We start from the raw sequence: 16,798 nt of genomic DNA, 5'->3' as shown, positions 1-16,798 counted from the left end.
TTAAAAGCAAGTAAAAAAGGTGTACTCTGTGTGTGTTTTAGGATCTAAATCATGTATCTAAATGTAAAATGGCAGTGACAAATATTTATGTACTGCAGGTAATGGATGGATCCGAATAACAGATATCAGAAAATGGTTGCATTCCTCATACAGTGCAGGAGGGAAATGGTTCCTCATACATTTTATGAATTTATACTATATTTAGTTGTGTCTGCAGATATTGTGTAGACTTACCTGTACAAACAAATTTCAATGACTTTCACTGTATCATGCTAATTTATTTTCACAAACACATCCCTTACCTGGCTTACTTAGACAGAAATGCTACAGTATTACAGGTGATAATATGAGAATAATTAATTGAGAATGCAAATGGAACACTGGAATGGAATTTCACAGTCTTTTCTACAGTGTCAAAGGTCATGCCTTCAAACAATGTCATTTTGTTAAACTAATTTCAGTCTTAAATAGAGATACAGTATCACTACAGATACTCGTAACTCATAAATGATCATTCCCGTTTTACCCCACATGTACATTTTCTCACACACAACCTACATGCTGCTGGGACATCGACATTGTCTTTCATTGACGACTGAAGCCCCCAGGCATGTCACATAACATAATATAACATAATACATATGGATGAAACAAACAAATCAAATGGACTTTTACTTTAGATCTGCTTGTCTTGGTGTGATCTGTTAAGGAATCTAATTAACAAATCAAAGCTGTTTACCTGGAATGCTCAGTAGGGACCTTCGAAGCCAACCTTCTCCTTCCCTTCGCCCTGGGTAGGAGAGGCAAACGGGAAGAGATCAGAGGTCCACTTACCCTCTGAGGAGAGCGGCACAGCAGCACAGCCAGCCAGGATAAGATGCTGCCCAGCCCATGGGGTGCCCAGCCCATTGCCCGCTGCCCACGACACTCTGGTTGGTCAGACACTGGGGCCAGATATAGCCTTCCCCCCACCACACCACACTACCCACCAATACGTTGAACAAGATAAATCATTACCGGTGGGAAGGGCTGCACTGGCATCAGGTACCAGCAGTGTAGAGTGGACATCACATGTCCCCCCTTTATGAATGTCATTATGGTTTTCATGCATCAAGCAGAAATGAAACAATCCACTCCTCATAGAAAGGTGTGAGCGGACCGCAAAGTAAGAGCAGCAACCTACCTTAGGTACTGTGACACACATACATTTTATATAGTAGCAACATAAAACAATTAAATAATACCAATGGACTTTATATACTTAATGAAATCAGCATATAAGGCCACAACAGACAGCAGACTTGACAGTCGTATGAGTACATTGAGTTTGAGTAAAAAAAGAGAGGTGAGTACCTTTACTTTTACCTATGATATTTGATGGAATGTTCCATGGTAGAAAGTAGTTTCCAGACAAAAGAGGAGAAGAAGAGGGAGAGAGAAAGGAAAGACAGACACCCATAAGTGTCATAGTCATATGGACAGACAGGGAAGAACACAGAGTGGGTGCATCTCAAATGGAACCCTATTTCATATAGGGCCCTGGTCAAAAGTATAGGACTATATAGGGAATAGGGTGCCATTTGAGATGCAGCCAGAGAAAACACAGAGAGAGGCACGATGGGGTAAATATAATATCTGAGATGAGGTGAGAGATTGATGGAATGCTGGTGTGGGTATGAGGTTAAGGAGGGGTTGAGGGGGCAAGGCACATGTGAGCAATATTTTATTTCCTGACTTATGGTGCATGCTGGGAAATGAGCATCATCCAGACTGGCATGGAGAAGATGAGGGAGAGGATGTGTCCTAAATGGCATCCTATTCCTCATGTAGTCCACAACTTTTGACCAGGGGGCCCTGGTCAAAAGTAGTGCACTGAATAGGGAATAGGGTGCCATTTGGGATGCTGGCAGAGATTGCCTTGAAAATGGAGAGAGGTTGTCAATCATCTAGCTTGCTCACTGTGTCTCACTGACTGGCAGCTAACGCATTCAAGCAGCAAGGATAATATAGAGGGGTGTCTGATGTAGCATTTCAGTTACCTAGAGTAGAGTTTCCCAAACTCGGTCCTGGGGCTCCCCTGGGTGCACGTTTAGTTTTTTACCCTAGCACTACACAGCTGATTCAAATAACCAACTCATCGTCAAGCTTTGATTATTTGAGTCAGCTGTGTAGTGCTAGAGCAAAAACCAAAACGTGTACTCAGGGAAGGCCCCAGGACCGAGTTTGGAAAACCCTGACTTAATTGTACATCACAATTATGCATTATCTTCAGCATGTTATGTTTGATTTTGATGATATGATGAAATTGCCAGCTGAATGAGAATGAAGATGGGTTTGAAACATACTCGCAAGAAAAGTAGGCCAGAAATTAAAGCAATTTGGTCGAGAAAAAATGAAGAAAACGGATGTGCTGATTTGAGGCGATGAGTCGAGGGAAGTGGGATGAAGACAAAAACGTGTGAAAAGTAAAATACAAAAGACAGCAAAGAAAGAAAAAGAACAGCCAGGATGAACAAACCAAACCAAGTCATTCACTGTTGCAAAGCAGCTGAAATGTATGACAGACCAGATCTGAAAAGCAGTTTTAATAGCCCTGAGTACCCCCAGCCAGCAGCAAGAGAACGAGAAGCAGCGAAAGAAGTCTTTGTATCGACCACAAAGGGAGAGGGGGCGGAGGGGGGATAATGGAGGCAAGAGTGGAAAAGGAACCGGACCCATACCTTGGTCGCCCATCATCAAGTGCGCCAGACCTTAAAGGGAAACAAGAGCACAGTCAGCAAAGAGACAGGGGATCACGGGTGAGGCTAAGGCTGCTTCCCAAATGGCATCCTATTCTCTTTATAGTGCACTACTTTTGGCCAGAGCCAGTGCACTTTAAAGGGAATAGGGTTCACTTGGGACGCTACCTAGGTCAAAGTGACACTCAGGCATCTGTGTCTGGTAGATGCCTGTGGTATTTTGGGAGGTGTTGGGGAGTTGGGGTAAGGGAGAAGGGGGACGGAGAGAGAGGAAGGGGTATAGTCAGACGAGGTTGGGTTAGGGTGATGAGCATGTTTTCAACCAAGAGAGAGGTTGCAATGCATCATCAGTCAGACTTACTAGAGTTAAATTAACAGTAATGATTGGAAGTTAGTCGAGGTTCCATTTGTCCAAGAGGGGGATCCTTTGAGAATGCTCAACCCAGTCCACCTACTATACCTACCAACCCCCAAAACAATAGCCTGACTCCACGATTTAACAAGGTTTTGAGATGTGAATCTCAGTCATTGGATCGACAATTCTCTCCAATCAGTTTCAAAGATCCAAACTGAGTATTTGCATGATAATATTGTCAGAAAAATAGATAGACATTTGATTGGGCAGGGTCTGGTCATTTTCCCCTCCTTCATGCAAAGATTTAAGACACTATTGCAAATAAATACATTATTTGGCCTTAAATTCAGAGTTTGTTCTGTAAAGTTTTATTCAGTTGTTCACTCTGAAACTATTTCCTCCTTGTAAATGGGAACAGACTATTGCATACTTCCCGCGGTTTGCAGAAACCATCAAATGTTTGTTCTATCTCTTCCAAACCATTAACTTATGTAATGTAGTGCATCAACAATAACCTGCAGAATCATTTTTTCAAACCAGTGGGAGAGCCAAGGCCCAGTTTGATAGTATAGTAGTAGCTTAAATACTTACCCACTTCTTAACATACATAGCTCAACTTTTGCCAGAACTTTCACTGATATTCATTGATATGTATCTATGAGAGATTTCAAGAATAATAGCAACTGCAATACAGCAGCAATTTAAGAGACTTTTCCACAATTTCTCATCAGGATGGTGATAATCAGTGTAGTTAATAACAGATAACCTTTCCAGTCCATAATTGCACTATCCCAAACCACACATCTCTCCTGAACCAATCGCCTAGCACATGCTGCAAAAACATCTACCCAGAACTGCAAATGAGAAAAGATATAGAGCCAACTTACCATTTCAGTAGCACATTTTAACAACTTTTCCCCATAACAAACATGAGGAGTAATTTAAGCCATGAAAACCACAACATGGTTTTAGTGAGTTAAATCATGGTGCAAAGATGATAAAACCATCATAAAGAAAAGAGAAAGTAGAATACCTACCTTCAACATGGTTGTCTTCTGCAAGCGGACGGACAGGCGGAAGGAGAGAGAGGAAAAGGAAGACACTCGTTAAGCAGCATGCAGACTGGTACAGGGCCGTTGCATGTCGTAACCATGCAAGGCATCACACATCACATGCAAAGTGCCCCACGTTGTACTTTATTGACAACCTCTGCAGAGGAAAGGTCTTGGTGCTGCAGAGGCCTACTATCTCTTAGCTGTTCAACACAACTGGCTGTGTTTCAATGCTGCAGAGGACTTCTAAACTGTCAAATTTCTGTTCAACTATTTTCTGTTCAACTATCTGTTTTGGGTTTTTAGAAAAGCTCTATAAAAATCCCATGTATTATTATTAACATGACATTAAATTATACTTTCAGTATTTGATCATATGCCTACCTGGGATACAGGACACGGCTTTATTTGTAAGAACTATAAGCTTGTTAAGATATTGAGTGGATCGCTATGCCCCCTCAGGATAGCATTGTTTGCTTTGTTGTTAGCTTGTCTGCTAGCTTGTTGTTAGCTTGTCTGCTAGTTTGTTGTTAGCTTGTCTGAGATCTTGGCTGCTAGCTTGTTTTCTAGCTTGTTGTTAGCTTGTCTGCTAGTTTGTTGTTAGCTTGTCTCTTAGCTTATTAGCTTGTCTGTTAGCTTGGCTGCTAGCTTGTCATTAGCTTGTCTCTTAGCTTGTTGAGCTTGTCTGGTTAGCTTGTCTGCCATGTGCCAACTCTGCATGTACTCTTTCAATCCCATTTACTAGACTGTCTACTGCAACACAAGAATGGTTATAGGAGTACATTCAACTGAGAGAAAACAAAGTGAGTTAGCAAATGTATTGGCGAAAGCTAGAAAAGGGTATAAAATAAGGTGTAAAGTGGTGTAGACCAATTAAAAGAGGTTGTGAATAGGGCACATGCAGTGTTCAGTAACAGTGAAAGGGGGAGATATTTATTTTAAGTTTTTTATTAAATTGAACTTTTATTTAACAAGGCAAGTCAGTTAAGAACAAATTATTATTTACAATGACAGTCTACCACGGCCAAACCCGAATGACGCTGGGCCAATTGTGCACCGCCTACCCTATGGGACTCCCAAACACAGCCGGATGTGATACAGCCTGGAATCAAACCAGGGACTGTAGTGACGCCTCTTGCACTGAGATGCAGTGCCTTAGACTGCTGTGCCACTCGGGAGCAGTGTCTGTCATCTGATGTATATTTATGTATGCATGTATGTACACTACCGGTCAAAGGTTTTAGAACACCTACTCATTCAAGAGTTTTTCTTTATTTGTACTATTTTCTACATTGTAGAATAATATTGAAGACATCAAAACTATGAAATAACACATATGGAATCATGTAGTAACCAAAAAATTGTTAAACAAATCCAAATATATTTGAGATTTGAGATTTTTCAAATAGCCATCCTTTGCCTTGATGACAGCTTTGCACACTCTTGGCATTCTCTCAACAAGCTTCACCTGGAATGCTTTTCCAACAGTCTCGAAGGAGTTCCCACATATGCTGAGCACTTGTTGGCTGCTATTCCTTCACTCTGCGGTCCGACTCTTCCCAAACCATCTCAATTTGGTTGGGTCAGGGGATTGTGGAGGCCAGGTCATCTGATGCAGCACTCCATCACTCTCCTTCTTGGTAAAATAGCCCTTACAAAGCCTGGAGGTGTGCTGGGTCATTGTCCTTTTGAAAAACAAATGATAGTCCCAGTAAGCCCAAACAAGATGGGATGGCGTATCGCTGCAGAATGCTGTGGTAGCTATGCTGGTTAAGTGTGCCTTGAATTCTAAATAAGTCACAGATTGTCACCAGCAAAGCACCTCCACACCATAACACCTCCTCCTCTATGTTTTACGGTGGGAAATACACATGCGGAGATCATCAGTTCACCCACACCGCGTCTCACAAAGACACGGTGATTGGAACGAAAAATCTCTAATTTGGACTCCAGACCAAAGGACAAATTTCCACCAGTCTAATGTCCATTGCTCGTGTTTCTTGGCCAAAGCAAGTCCTTTCTTCTTATTAGTGTCCTTTAGTAGTGGTTTCTTTGCAGCAATTTGACCATAAAGGCCTGATTCACACAGTCTCCTCTGAACAGTTGATGTTGACATGTGTCTGTTACTTGAGCTCTGTGAAGCATTTATGTGGGCTGCAGTTTCTGAGGCTGTTAACTCTAATGAACTTATCCTCTGCAGCAGAGGTAACTCCGGATCTTCCATTCCTGTGCCGGTCCTCATGAGAGCCAGTTTCATCATAGCGCTTGATGGTTTTTGCGACAGCACTTGAAGACATTTTTCGTATTGACTGACCTTCATGTCTTAAAGTTATGATGGACTGTCGTTTATCTTTGCTTATATGAGCTGTTGTTGGCATACTATGGACTTGGTCTTTTACCAAATAGGTCTTTCTTCTGTATACGCCCCGTACCTTGTCACAACATAACTAATTAGCTCAAATGCATTAAGAAGGAAATAAATTCCACAAATTAACTTTTAAGAAGGCACTACTGTTAATTGAAATGCATTCCAGGTGACTACCTCATGAAGCTGGTTGAGAGAATGCCGAGAGTATGCAAAGCTGTCATCAAGGCAATGGGTGGCTTTTTGAAGAATCACAAATATAAAATATATTTTGATTTGTTTAACACTTTTTTGGTTACTACATGACTCCACATGTGTTATTTCATAGTTTTGATGTCTTCACTATTATTCAACAATGTAGAAAATAGTAAAAAATAAAGAAAAACCCTTGAATGAGTAGGTGTTCTAAAACGTTTGACCGGTAGTGTATGTACTCTATGTATATATACACACACACATACACATATATATATATATATATATATATATATATATATATATATATATATATATATATATATATATATATATATATATAGTCAAATCAATTTTTCATTATTAACATTTCAATATTTATTTTAAGTATGAACTGAAAATTAGCAAATGCAATAAAAAAAAAATTTGCCACGTGAATGAGGACTGCTGAAAAGGAGAGAGAGAGTGTGATGGGGAAATCATGCCTATTTCTGGACTTTCACAAAAGGGCAGAGAGAGGGTTGAGTCGCATCAGGTCTATCAACAAAGCATCTCAGAGCAAGAGTGCAGATCTAGGATCAGTTTAAGCGTTTAGATCATAATGACAAAGATTCTATGGACAGATCCCAGATCAGCACTCATAAATAATTAGTAGTGAGCAGAGATTAAGTGCTAAAAGGGGACATCACCTCACAGTCAAAGTGAAATTCGTGACATGGTGATAAGGAATACAAAGTAAAATTAATGTGAGGTCTATCAACACTATCAGAGACTGACAAAGTTGTCATGTCTGTTGCCAAAATGATGGCAAACTAGGTGCCCAGCATGTCATGCCATTGCCTCTAGTGGGGAACATTACATTTGGAGGAAGTATGTGTTACAATAAAGCATGCAATAAACATTGAAAGGTTGAGAGGATGTAAAGGCCTCCTAAAACAGAACAACACATTGGTCAGTCAACATTTCTCATCAACATTTAGTTATATAAGTATTATAAGTGTTCAATTAGTAAATAAGTGAAACTGCTGGCTGTTACAGATAACAGACGTATATTTCAATTCAGAAGGTCGACTGTAGAAATATTGATACATGAACTTTACAGAAGTGAACACTGGTTGGTTTTTACACTAGTTAAAACCATTTGCATTACATCTGTAATATGTTTTATTCTGATTTATCAATTTAAAGGAGAAATCGTGAGTCATGAGAATGCAAACTTTTAAGATTAGATAAATAATGACATGCAATTTGATTATATAGCTTTAGATGTATATAAGTGAATATAAGCTATGCGATAACTATAGAATTAGTCATTTCTTCGTCTGAAAGTACCATGTCATCATGTAGGTATACCTACACATTGGATGTTGGGCCACACAGCATAGCTCCTAGCTCCCATCAGATGAAACAAGTATCCTACCTCTCCTCAATGGTTTCAGGCCCCGATTCAAGCGATTTATTGACCAAGAGACTTACCAGCATATCAGCTCCCCTTCCAAATCAGACACCATGCACCACAACCAACCAACCAATAAAAGTGTGAGAGCAACAGCATTTTGTGAACAAAATAGGATGTAAGTACTGTAATAATGAGGACTTGGTACTAATGTTATGGTACTAAAAGGAACTGTTTGTAATTTCTTCAACTGTAAGCTACATATACAGTACATCTCTGTCGGCATGGTTGGAATGGGCATATAAGGAAATATTGGGCACTTTGTTCATAGCCTTGGGAAGTAGGGGGGCTGACGGTGCTGCAGCACCCCCTGAAAAATCGGAATTGAAAAATATATATTTCACTAAAGTAGTGCACTGGGCCTTTACTAGTCTGTATTAGCGGACCACCTATCAGCAAAATAAATCACAGCACCCCCACACCCAAACTACTTCCCGCGGCTATGACTTTGTTCACAAAAGGATAGCTTGATGATGAGAAGCACGCTTCCTATTCAAAAAACATTCTGGGGTGGCAACAAGCTTTGAGCTGGTATGGTGATGTGACAACAGTAGCGATGAGGAGAAAAGTAAGAGAGCAGGGGCTGTTTGCTGATATATCTATACCTTAAAGAACAGCTCTTAGTTATCATGCCACAGGAACACAAAAACACTTCAAACATTTCACCGGGGTGAGAGTGTTCTCTGGATTGTGGCTGTATTTTGACAAAGATAATATTTATATTTTTAACTATGAATGTGTCATTTTAATAAAAATTGGGTTTTGATGCACAATCTGTCCAATGATTTTATCACCATTTTATTACTCTGTTTCTAGTGTTTCTCTTATATTAGTCATTTCAAAATAAGAATATCACATCCAATGAAATCTGCTTTACTGTAATTTAAGCTTGAAAAAATGTATGTTGTTTCTTTCATCCAGCCGTGTAGTTCTATACACTCTGATAAAAATCTATACATCCATCAAACAAATAGAAAAGCAGGGTCAACGATAGGGGAAAAATCTCCATGGCAACATCTAAGACCATCCAAGAAGTAAAAGCCAAGACAGATAACCTTCATTCAGATTTCTACACAGAATGACTTGACTAAAGCCAAGAGTAGTTCAAATTATGTTTCTACACTACCCAGCTACGTACGTTCAAACCATGTTGAACTGAAATTGAACTTAAAATGATCAATTCATACATGTAGTTTTATTTCCTGACCTAAACTGTTGCACATGCATTGCCTTTATACCCTATGTTAACTGTACTATCTGAATGTGCCATATGAAGACAAATAAAAAAAGACTAAGACAAAATTTAACTTTCATCTTACAACCTCTCCTCAAACTAGGGTTCATGACAGATGTAACCATGACACACAACAGGACACTATCCTTACCAAATCTACCCATACAACTATTTTATTGACACATATATAAGTGTGTTCCTTTAGTGTAGTACCTTTCTAACAGTGATTCAACTAGGGTTCATGTTATGACAGATACCATTTACACCAAACCCCCACCTGTCCATCACACACAGACACACAACACACACACACACACACACACACACATAAATAATAATATAATAATTACTTTTGGGGATTATGTAGATTACATTTTCGATTACATTTAGTTACATTTAACTGGTTTTAAGACACACACACACACACACCACTTTCTCCCTTCCCAAATCTCCCCAGCTGGTTGATAATCCTGGCAGAGGAATAAACCTGCCTAATCCCCTTGACGAAGCAGCGATCCCACTGCCATTGTGCTGCTAATACCACACAACAATACAATGCACTTCACTCCACTTAGCTCCACTCCCATGCAGAAAACACTATATACATATTGGTATATGACATAGTGCCATGTAGAGCCCATGATTATAGTCAAACCGCCAGCTTGTACACAGCTAGTACACATACAGTACACATAGCCGAAAACCGAGCATAACATTGCCTCTCTAGTTATAGGTATACTACTCAATTCATCTGCATACAACATCTGTATCCAATATTACAATATTACTCTTATTTAGCCTGTACACATACAGTACATTTCCACACACAGCCTGCATTCAAGACCATCTGGATTCAATGAGTAGCATCTAACCACCTCCCACCTCCCAACACATACAGCTTTAACATTTAACTTCCCACCTTAACTGTGGAGAAATCCACCTCCCATACAGTCAACACATACAGCTTTAACATTGAACCTCCCACCTTAACTGTGGAGAAATCCACCTCCCATACAGTCAACACATACAGCTTTAACATTGAACCTCCCACCTTAACTGTGGAGAAATATACCTCCCATACAGTCAACACATACAGCTTTAACATTGAACCTCCCACCTTAACTGTGGAGAAATCCACCTCCCATACAGTCAACACATACAGCTTTAACATTGAACCTCCCACCTTAACTGTGGAGAAATCCACCTCCCATACAGTCAACACATACAGCTTTAACATTGAACCTCCCACCTTAACTGTGGAGAAATCCACCTCCCATACAGTCAACACATACAGCTTTAACATTGAACCTCCCACCTTAACTGTGGAGAAATATACCTCCCATACAGTCAACACATACAGCTTTAACATTGAATCTCTCACATTGATGTCTCTCTCCTCTCACTGTGGCATTAAAACAGCGAAGTCTGACTCTGATTAGCATAGAAGTGACAAGGGCAGTGGAGAAAAGATGCCAAGATAATAAATTGTGGGTGGCTGCTACCAGAGGCCATGGGTGCTTCCCAAATGGCACCCTATTCCCTACATAATGCCCTACTTTTGACCAGAGACCTCTGATCAAAAGTAATGCACTACAGAAATAATGTGCCATTTGGGACTCAGTCCCCTAACTGATGTACTGTACTGTACTGTAGAATCAGAGAGAGCAACAAAAGACAGATACAACACATTTCCCACTGGGCACAGAAGTCAGTTCAACAACTAGTTTTCAGTTACTTTTGGTTGAGTTGTCAACTAACGTGAATTCAATGTGAAATTAACAAAAAATGTCACCATGTCATTGGATTTAGGTTAAAAGAGTGTGTGTGTGTGTGTGTGTGTGTGTGTGTGTGTGTGTGTGTGTGTGTGTGTGTGTGTGTGTGTGTGTGTGTGTGTGTGTGTGTGTGTGTGTGTGTGCGTGTGTGTGTGTGTGCGTGTGTGCGTGTGTGTGCGTTGGAGGGAGAAGGGTATGCCATTTGTTTTCACATTATAAAACATGTGTGCCACTCATTGTACTGCAGACTGAGTTACTATGAAGGGCTGAGTTACTATGAAGGACTGAGTTACTATGAAGGGCTGAGTTACTATGAAGGGCTGAGTTACTATGAAGGGCTGAGTTACTATGAAGGGCTGAGTTACTATGAAGGGCTGAGTTACTATGAAGGACTGAGTTACTATGAAGGGCTGAGTTATTATGTAGGGCTGAGTTACTATGAAGGACTGAGTTACTATGAAGGACTGAGTTACTATGAAGGACTGAGTTACTATGAAGGGCTGACTTACTATGAAGGACTGAGTTACTATGAAGGACTGAGTTACTATGAAGGGCTGCGTTACTATGAAGGACTGCGTTACTATGAAGGGCTGAGTTACTATGAAGGACTGAGTTATTATGAAGGGCTGAGTTACTATGAAGGACTGCGTTACTATGAAGGGCTGAGTTACTATGAAGGACTGAGTTATTATGAAGGGCTGAGTTATTATGTAGGGCTGAGTTACTATGAAGGACTGAGTTATTATGAAGGGCTGAGTTACTATGAAGGGCTGAGTTACTATGAAGGGCTGAGTTACTATGAAGGGCTGAGTTACTATGAAGGACTGAGTTACTATGAAGGGCTGAGTTACTATGAAGGACTGAGTTACTATGAAGGGCTGAGTTACTATGAAGGGCTGAGTTACTATGAAGGACTGAGTTACTATGAAGGACTGAGTTACTATGAAGGACTGCGTTACTATGAAGGGCTGAGTTATTATGAAGGACTGAGTTACTATGAAGGACTGAGTTACTATGAAGGGCTGACTTACTATGAAGGACTGAGTTACTATGAAAGACTGAGTTACTATGAAGGGCTGAGTTACTATGAAGGACTGCGTTACTATGAAGGGCTGAGTTACTATGAAGGACTGAGTTATTATGAAGGGCTGAGTTACTATGAAGGACTGCATTACTATGAAGGGCTGAGTTACTATGAAGGGCTGAGTTACTATGAAGGACTGAGTTACTATGAAGGGCTGAGTTACTATGAAGGGCTGAGTTACTATGAAGGACTGAGTTATTATGAAGGACTGAGTTACTATGAAGGACTGAGTTACTATGAAGGACTGAGTTACTATGAAGGGCTGAGTTACTATAAAGGACTGAGTTACTATGAAGGGCTGAGTTACTATGAAGGACTGAGTTACTATGAAGCACTGAGTTACTATAAAGGATTGAGTTACTATGAAGGGCTGAGTTACTATGAAGGACTGAGTTACTATGAAGGGCTGAGTTACTATGAAGGACTGAGTTATTATGAAGGGCTGAGTTACTATGAAGGGCTGAGTTACTATAAAGGACTGAGTTACTATGAAAGGCTGAGTTACTATAAAGGGCTGAGTTACTATGAAGGACTGAGTTACTATGAAGGACTGAGTTACTATGAAGGGCTGAGTTACTATAAAGGGCTGAGTTACTATGAAGGACTGAGTTACTATGAAGGACTGAGTTACTATGAAGGACTGAGTTACTTATATCATACTGGAGCATCAAACTCTACTTCATTCACCAACTGTCAAATGTAATCGGTTTGAGTTACTATCATCAAAATCCTTAGCTCTGTGAATGTCGATCTGGATTTCTGTGTAGCCTAATATTTTGGAGAGAATTAAAAGCTAAGCATTGATACTTTTATGACCAAAGAAAGGGTCTAGGCCTGGCAACTCCTAACTTTGAACACCACTTAGGCAAATTCAGAAGAGTGCTTCTCCCTACACTTTATCACATTGGGATAGTCAAGGTTATTTGTACTCAGTGGTGGAAAAAGTACACAACTGTCATATTTGAGTAAAAGTAAAGATAACTTAATAGAAAATGACTAAAATAAAAGTGAAAGTCAGCCAGTAAAATACTACTTGTGTAAAAGTCTAAAAGTATTGGGGTTTAAATATACTTAAGTATCAAAAGTAAATGTATAAGTAATTTCAAATTCCTTGTATTAAGCAAACCAGACTGCACCATTTTCATTTTTCATTTACAGATAGCCAGCGGCACACTCCAACACTTAGACATAATTTACAAATGAAGCATTTGTTTTTAGTGAGTCCGATAGATCAGAGGCAGTAGGGATGACCAGAGATGTTCTCTTGATAAGTGTGTGCATTGGACCCTTGTCCTGTCTTGCTAAGCATTCAAAATAACGAGTACTTTTGAGTGTTACAGAAAATGTATGGAGTAAAAAGTACATTATTTTCTTTAGGAATGTACTGTAAAAGTAAACGTAGTCAAAAATATAAATAGTAAAGTACATTATGCCAAAAAAAACTACTTAAGTAGTACTTAAGTAGTAATTTTACTTAAGTACTTTCCACAACTGTCTGTACTGTATGTAGGCGCTGCTCTGTAATGTTTGCCAGTGTTGGAAATGCTCAAGGTGAGGCTGGCCAGATTCTGGTAGACCACACCTGTGCCAACTAAGTTATTTTGGCAGGAATACTTGCTTAAACCTATTGTTTTTCTTTTATATTCCTTCAGTGTTGTGTTTGTTTTGTCAGTTTAGTTGCCAACCTACATTTTAGAGCTCCTATCAGTGGTGTGTATTCATGGATGCCAAGGGAAGCCAGGCTTCCCCAAATATTTGACTAATAAAAAGAAAAATGTATCTTTCGTATCTCTCTGTGTTTACAACATTTTCCGGCAATTTGTAAGTGGCTGAATCTCACTGGAGAAATAATCCAAGCGAGGGGAACAGCACCCCTCTGTCTCAGTATGCGTAGCCCATGTATCAGATGCTGTCTGGACCAAAATAGTATGTAACATGTTGCCGCCGTAGCATTTGATTGATTGATGCCAGCAAGCATTTGGCCTTCCTTGATAAAAAATAAATAAAATAATTAGCCAGTCAGCATTGAACTGAGCTCAACTGCGGGTTGTCCTGGTGCAGCAAAACACCCCCCAAGGGATGCCAGTTTGGATTTGGCTTCACACCATTCAAATCACTTCCTAAGCAAAATTTCATTTTCAGAAAAACTTGTCAGTTTCTGGTCTGCTTGTGTTGATGTCCTGCAATAGCTAGCTTGCTAAATCGTCCCTTTCCTAAGCTATGGATGGAGATGGGGATTTAGACTTGTGGTTTCGATTTAATTCTCTGTACAAGCTAATGATTATGACGGCAATTCTGATCTAACCATAAATAATATGTTGTGCCACTGGCCTGAGATAATTGAAGTTCAATATGTAGCCTAGTAGGCTCACGTTAACTAGCTAGCTAACTTAGCTGGTCCGTTGTTGCCCATGCGAGGAAGTTAGGCTAGCAAGCATTTTAGCTAGGTAGGCTATGACAACAAAAACCAAAAGTGTACTGTATGACAGAGACATTGACTGTTTTGCCAACATGAAAGAGAGGAGGATGGCATTGGCGTTCAACTAGTCTACAAGTAGGGTGAGTCCACTTTTCTTTTTTTTACCTTCACACACACAATATTTAGCTATATTAATTGGACTAAATTGTATTGGTATCTTTAAGTTTGTTTTCAGTGTATTAAACTAAGCATATAAATAGCCTTGTGGATTTAATGATGTTTAAAATGTTAAGTTGAAGTGGTGCTGGAATAACAGAGGCAGGGCTCCTGTCGTCTTTGTGCTGACTTGAGGTAACTCTGTTGTTCTAAAATCAGTAGTTTTTTTGTAAACTGTCGAAAACATTAACTTGCTTGACCATGCTGCAGGTGATATAACTGTTTGTTACATGCAATATTTGCTTTGTGGATTTCCCCGTACTCTCCGGCTTTGTGATGAAACAAACTAATGTGTAGTTGAATTTATTACGCCACTGTGTGACTGTAGTCTTTTTGTTGTCATGGTCTTATTGTATATCATGGTGGCGTATGAATGGGTTACAGATCAAACAACACAATTATCACAACATAGGTTGTAATATGGCTTATTAACTGTCTTGACTTGGCTTTCTCAGTGACTTGGGGTGGCAGGTAGCCTAGTGGTTAAGAGCGTTGCTTCAGTAACCGAAAGGTTGCTGATTTTAATCCCTGAGCCGACTAGGTCAAAAAATATGTCGATGTGCCGTTGAACAAGGCACCTAACCACAATTGCTCCTGTAAGTCACTCTGGATAAGAGCGTCTGCTAAAATGACAAAAAATAATTATAATTATACACACACACCGCTACTGCCACCTATAATTTAATAACACCTGCTAATCTAATTACAACATTTCCCCCAGCTGCGTCATGCCCTGAGACACGTTGCCCGTTTCACAGAACTAGCATAGTGCATATTTTCCCATTTTCGTTATGAAGACAATTCTCTACAACGTGGAAATAACATAACAGAGCTTTCAAATTCAGTGCCACGGCTGCCGCCTATGCCTATCATGATGACATGTTGAGAATGAAGCAGGCTTAATTTGCTGTGTAATAACGCAGTCACAATGATTAAGAAATCAATTGGCCCACCTTCTCTCTGTTTACTTTCAAAGATCAACTTACATTTTTAACATCGTTTAAACTGAGTTAATTACTCTTAAACTCTTAAAGGTAGACTATGAACGTGTTATAATCAAATGTATGTGTGAGTACTGCATAGGTGTAATAGATGGTATTATATAGATACATCTGACAAACATTCTCATCGAGCATGGTTTAAATGTTTCAGTTCAAATAGACATAGCTCTTCTTGACTGATTAAATCGATGGAGTAGATCAGCTTTACTATTCCAGGCAGATTGTGGATTCTATCATTGTAATTGTCTGCATAATTTCCAAACCCCATATATATATATATATATATACACACAAACACACTACCGGTCAAAAGTTTTAGGACATCTACTCATACAAGTGTTTTTCTTAATTTTTTACTATTTTCTACATTGTAGAATAATAGTGAAGACATCAAAACTATGAAATAACACATATGGAATCATGTAGTAACTAAAAGAGTGTTAAACAAATCCAAATATATATTATATTTGAGATTCTTCAAATAGCCATGCTGGTGAAGTGTGCCTTGAATTCTAAATAAATCCCCTGTACCTGTACCCCCTGTATATATCCTCGTTATTGTCATTTTCTTGTGTTACCTTTTGATTTGATTTATTTATTTTCACTTTAGTTTATTTTGTAAATATTTTCTTAACTCTATTTCTTGAACTGCTTTGTTGGTTAAGGGCTTGTAAGTAAGCAGTTCACGGTAAGGTCTACACCTGTTGTATTTGGCACATGTGACAAATTGAATTTGATTAGATTTTTGATAATACATTGCAAATCTCTACTGCAAAGAATTCTTCCACCCACATATACCTTATATGGCCTACGCCCCACTACTTTCTAGCCACCAACTTTCCTGATCCAGGAACAAAGTAGCAGAAAACCTGAAACAAACCACAGATGCATCAAGGGGGAAAAATAGAAGT

At 39.4% G+C, this 16,798-nt stretch overlaps 1 protein-coding gene across 1 annotated transcript in view; it reads right to left on the bottom strand.

The window, feature by feature from the left end:
* Positions 1-748: 748 nt before the first annotated feature.
* LOC120029400 (neurexin-1a-like) overlaps positions 749-16,798 on the bottom strand; it is a 46,950-nt gene continuing 30,900 nt past the window's right edge. Inside the window, exons 2-4 of the mRNA XM_038974621.1 lie at positions 2,721-2,750; positions 835-944; positions 749-790 (exon numbers count right to left, since the gene is read on the bottom strand). Of these exons, the coding sequence (XP_038830549.1) occupies positions 749-790; positions 835-944; positions 2,721-2,750 (182 nt within the window). The remainder of the gene's footprint in view (positions 791-834; positions 945-2,720; positions 2,751-16,798) is intronic.

The sequence above is a fragment of the Salvelinus namaycush genome, chromosome 35 (genome assembly GCF_016432855.1).
Source record: "Salvelinus namaycush isolate Seneca chromosome 35, SaNama_1.0, whole genome shotgun sequence".
NCBI lineage: Eukaryota > Metazoa > Chordata > Actinopteri > Salmoniformes > Salmonidae > Salvelinus > Salvelinus namaycush.
This window is presented reverse-complemented; position numbering and strand designations above follow the sequence as displayed.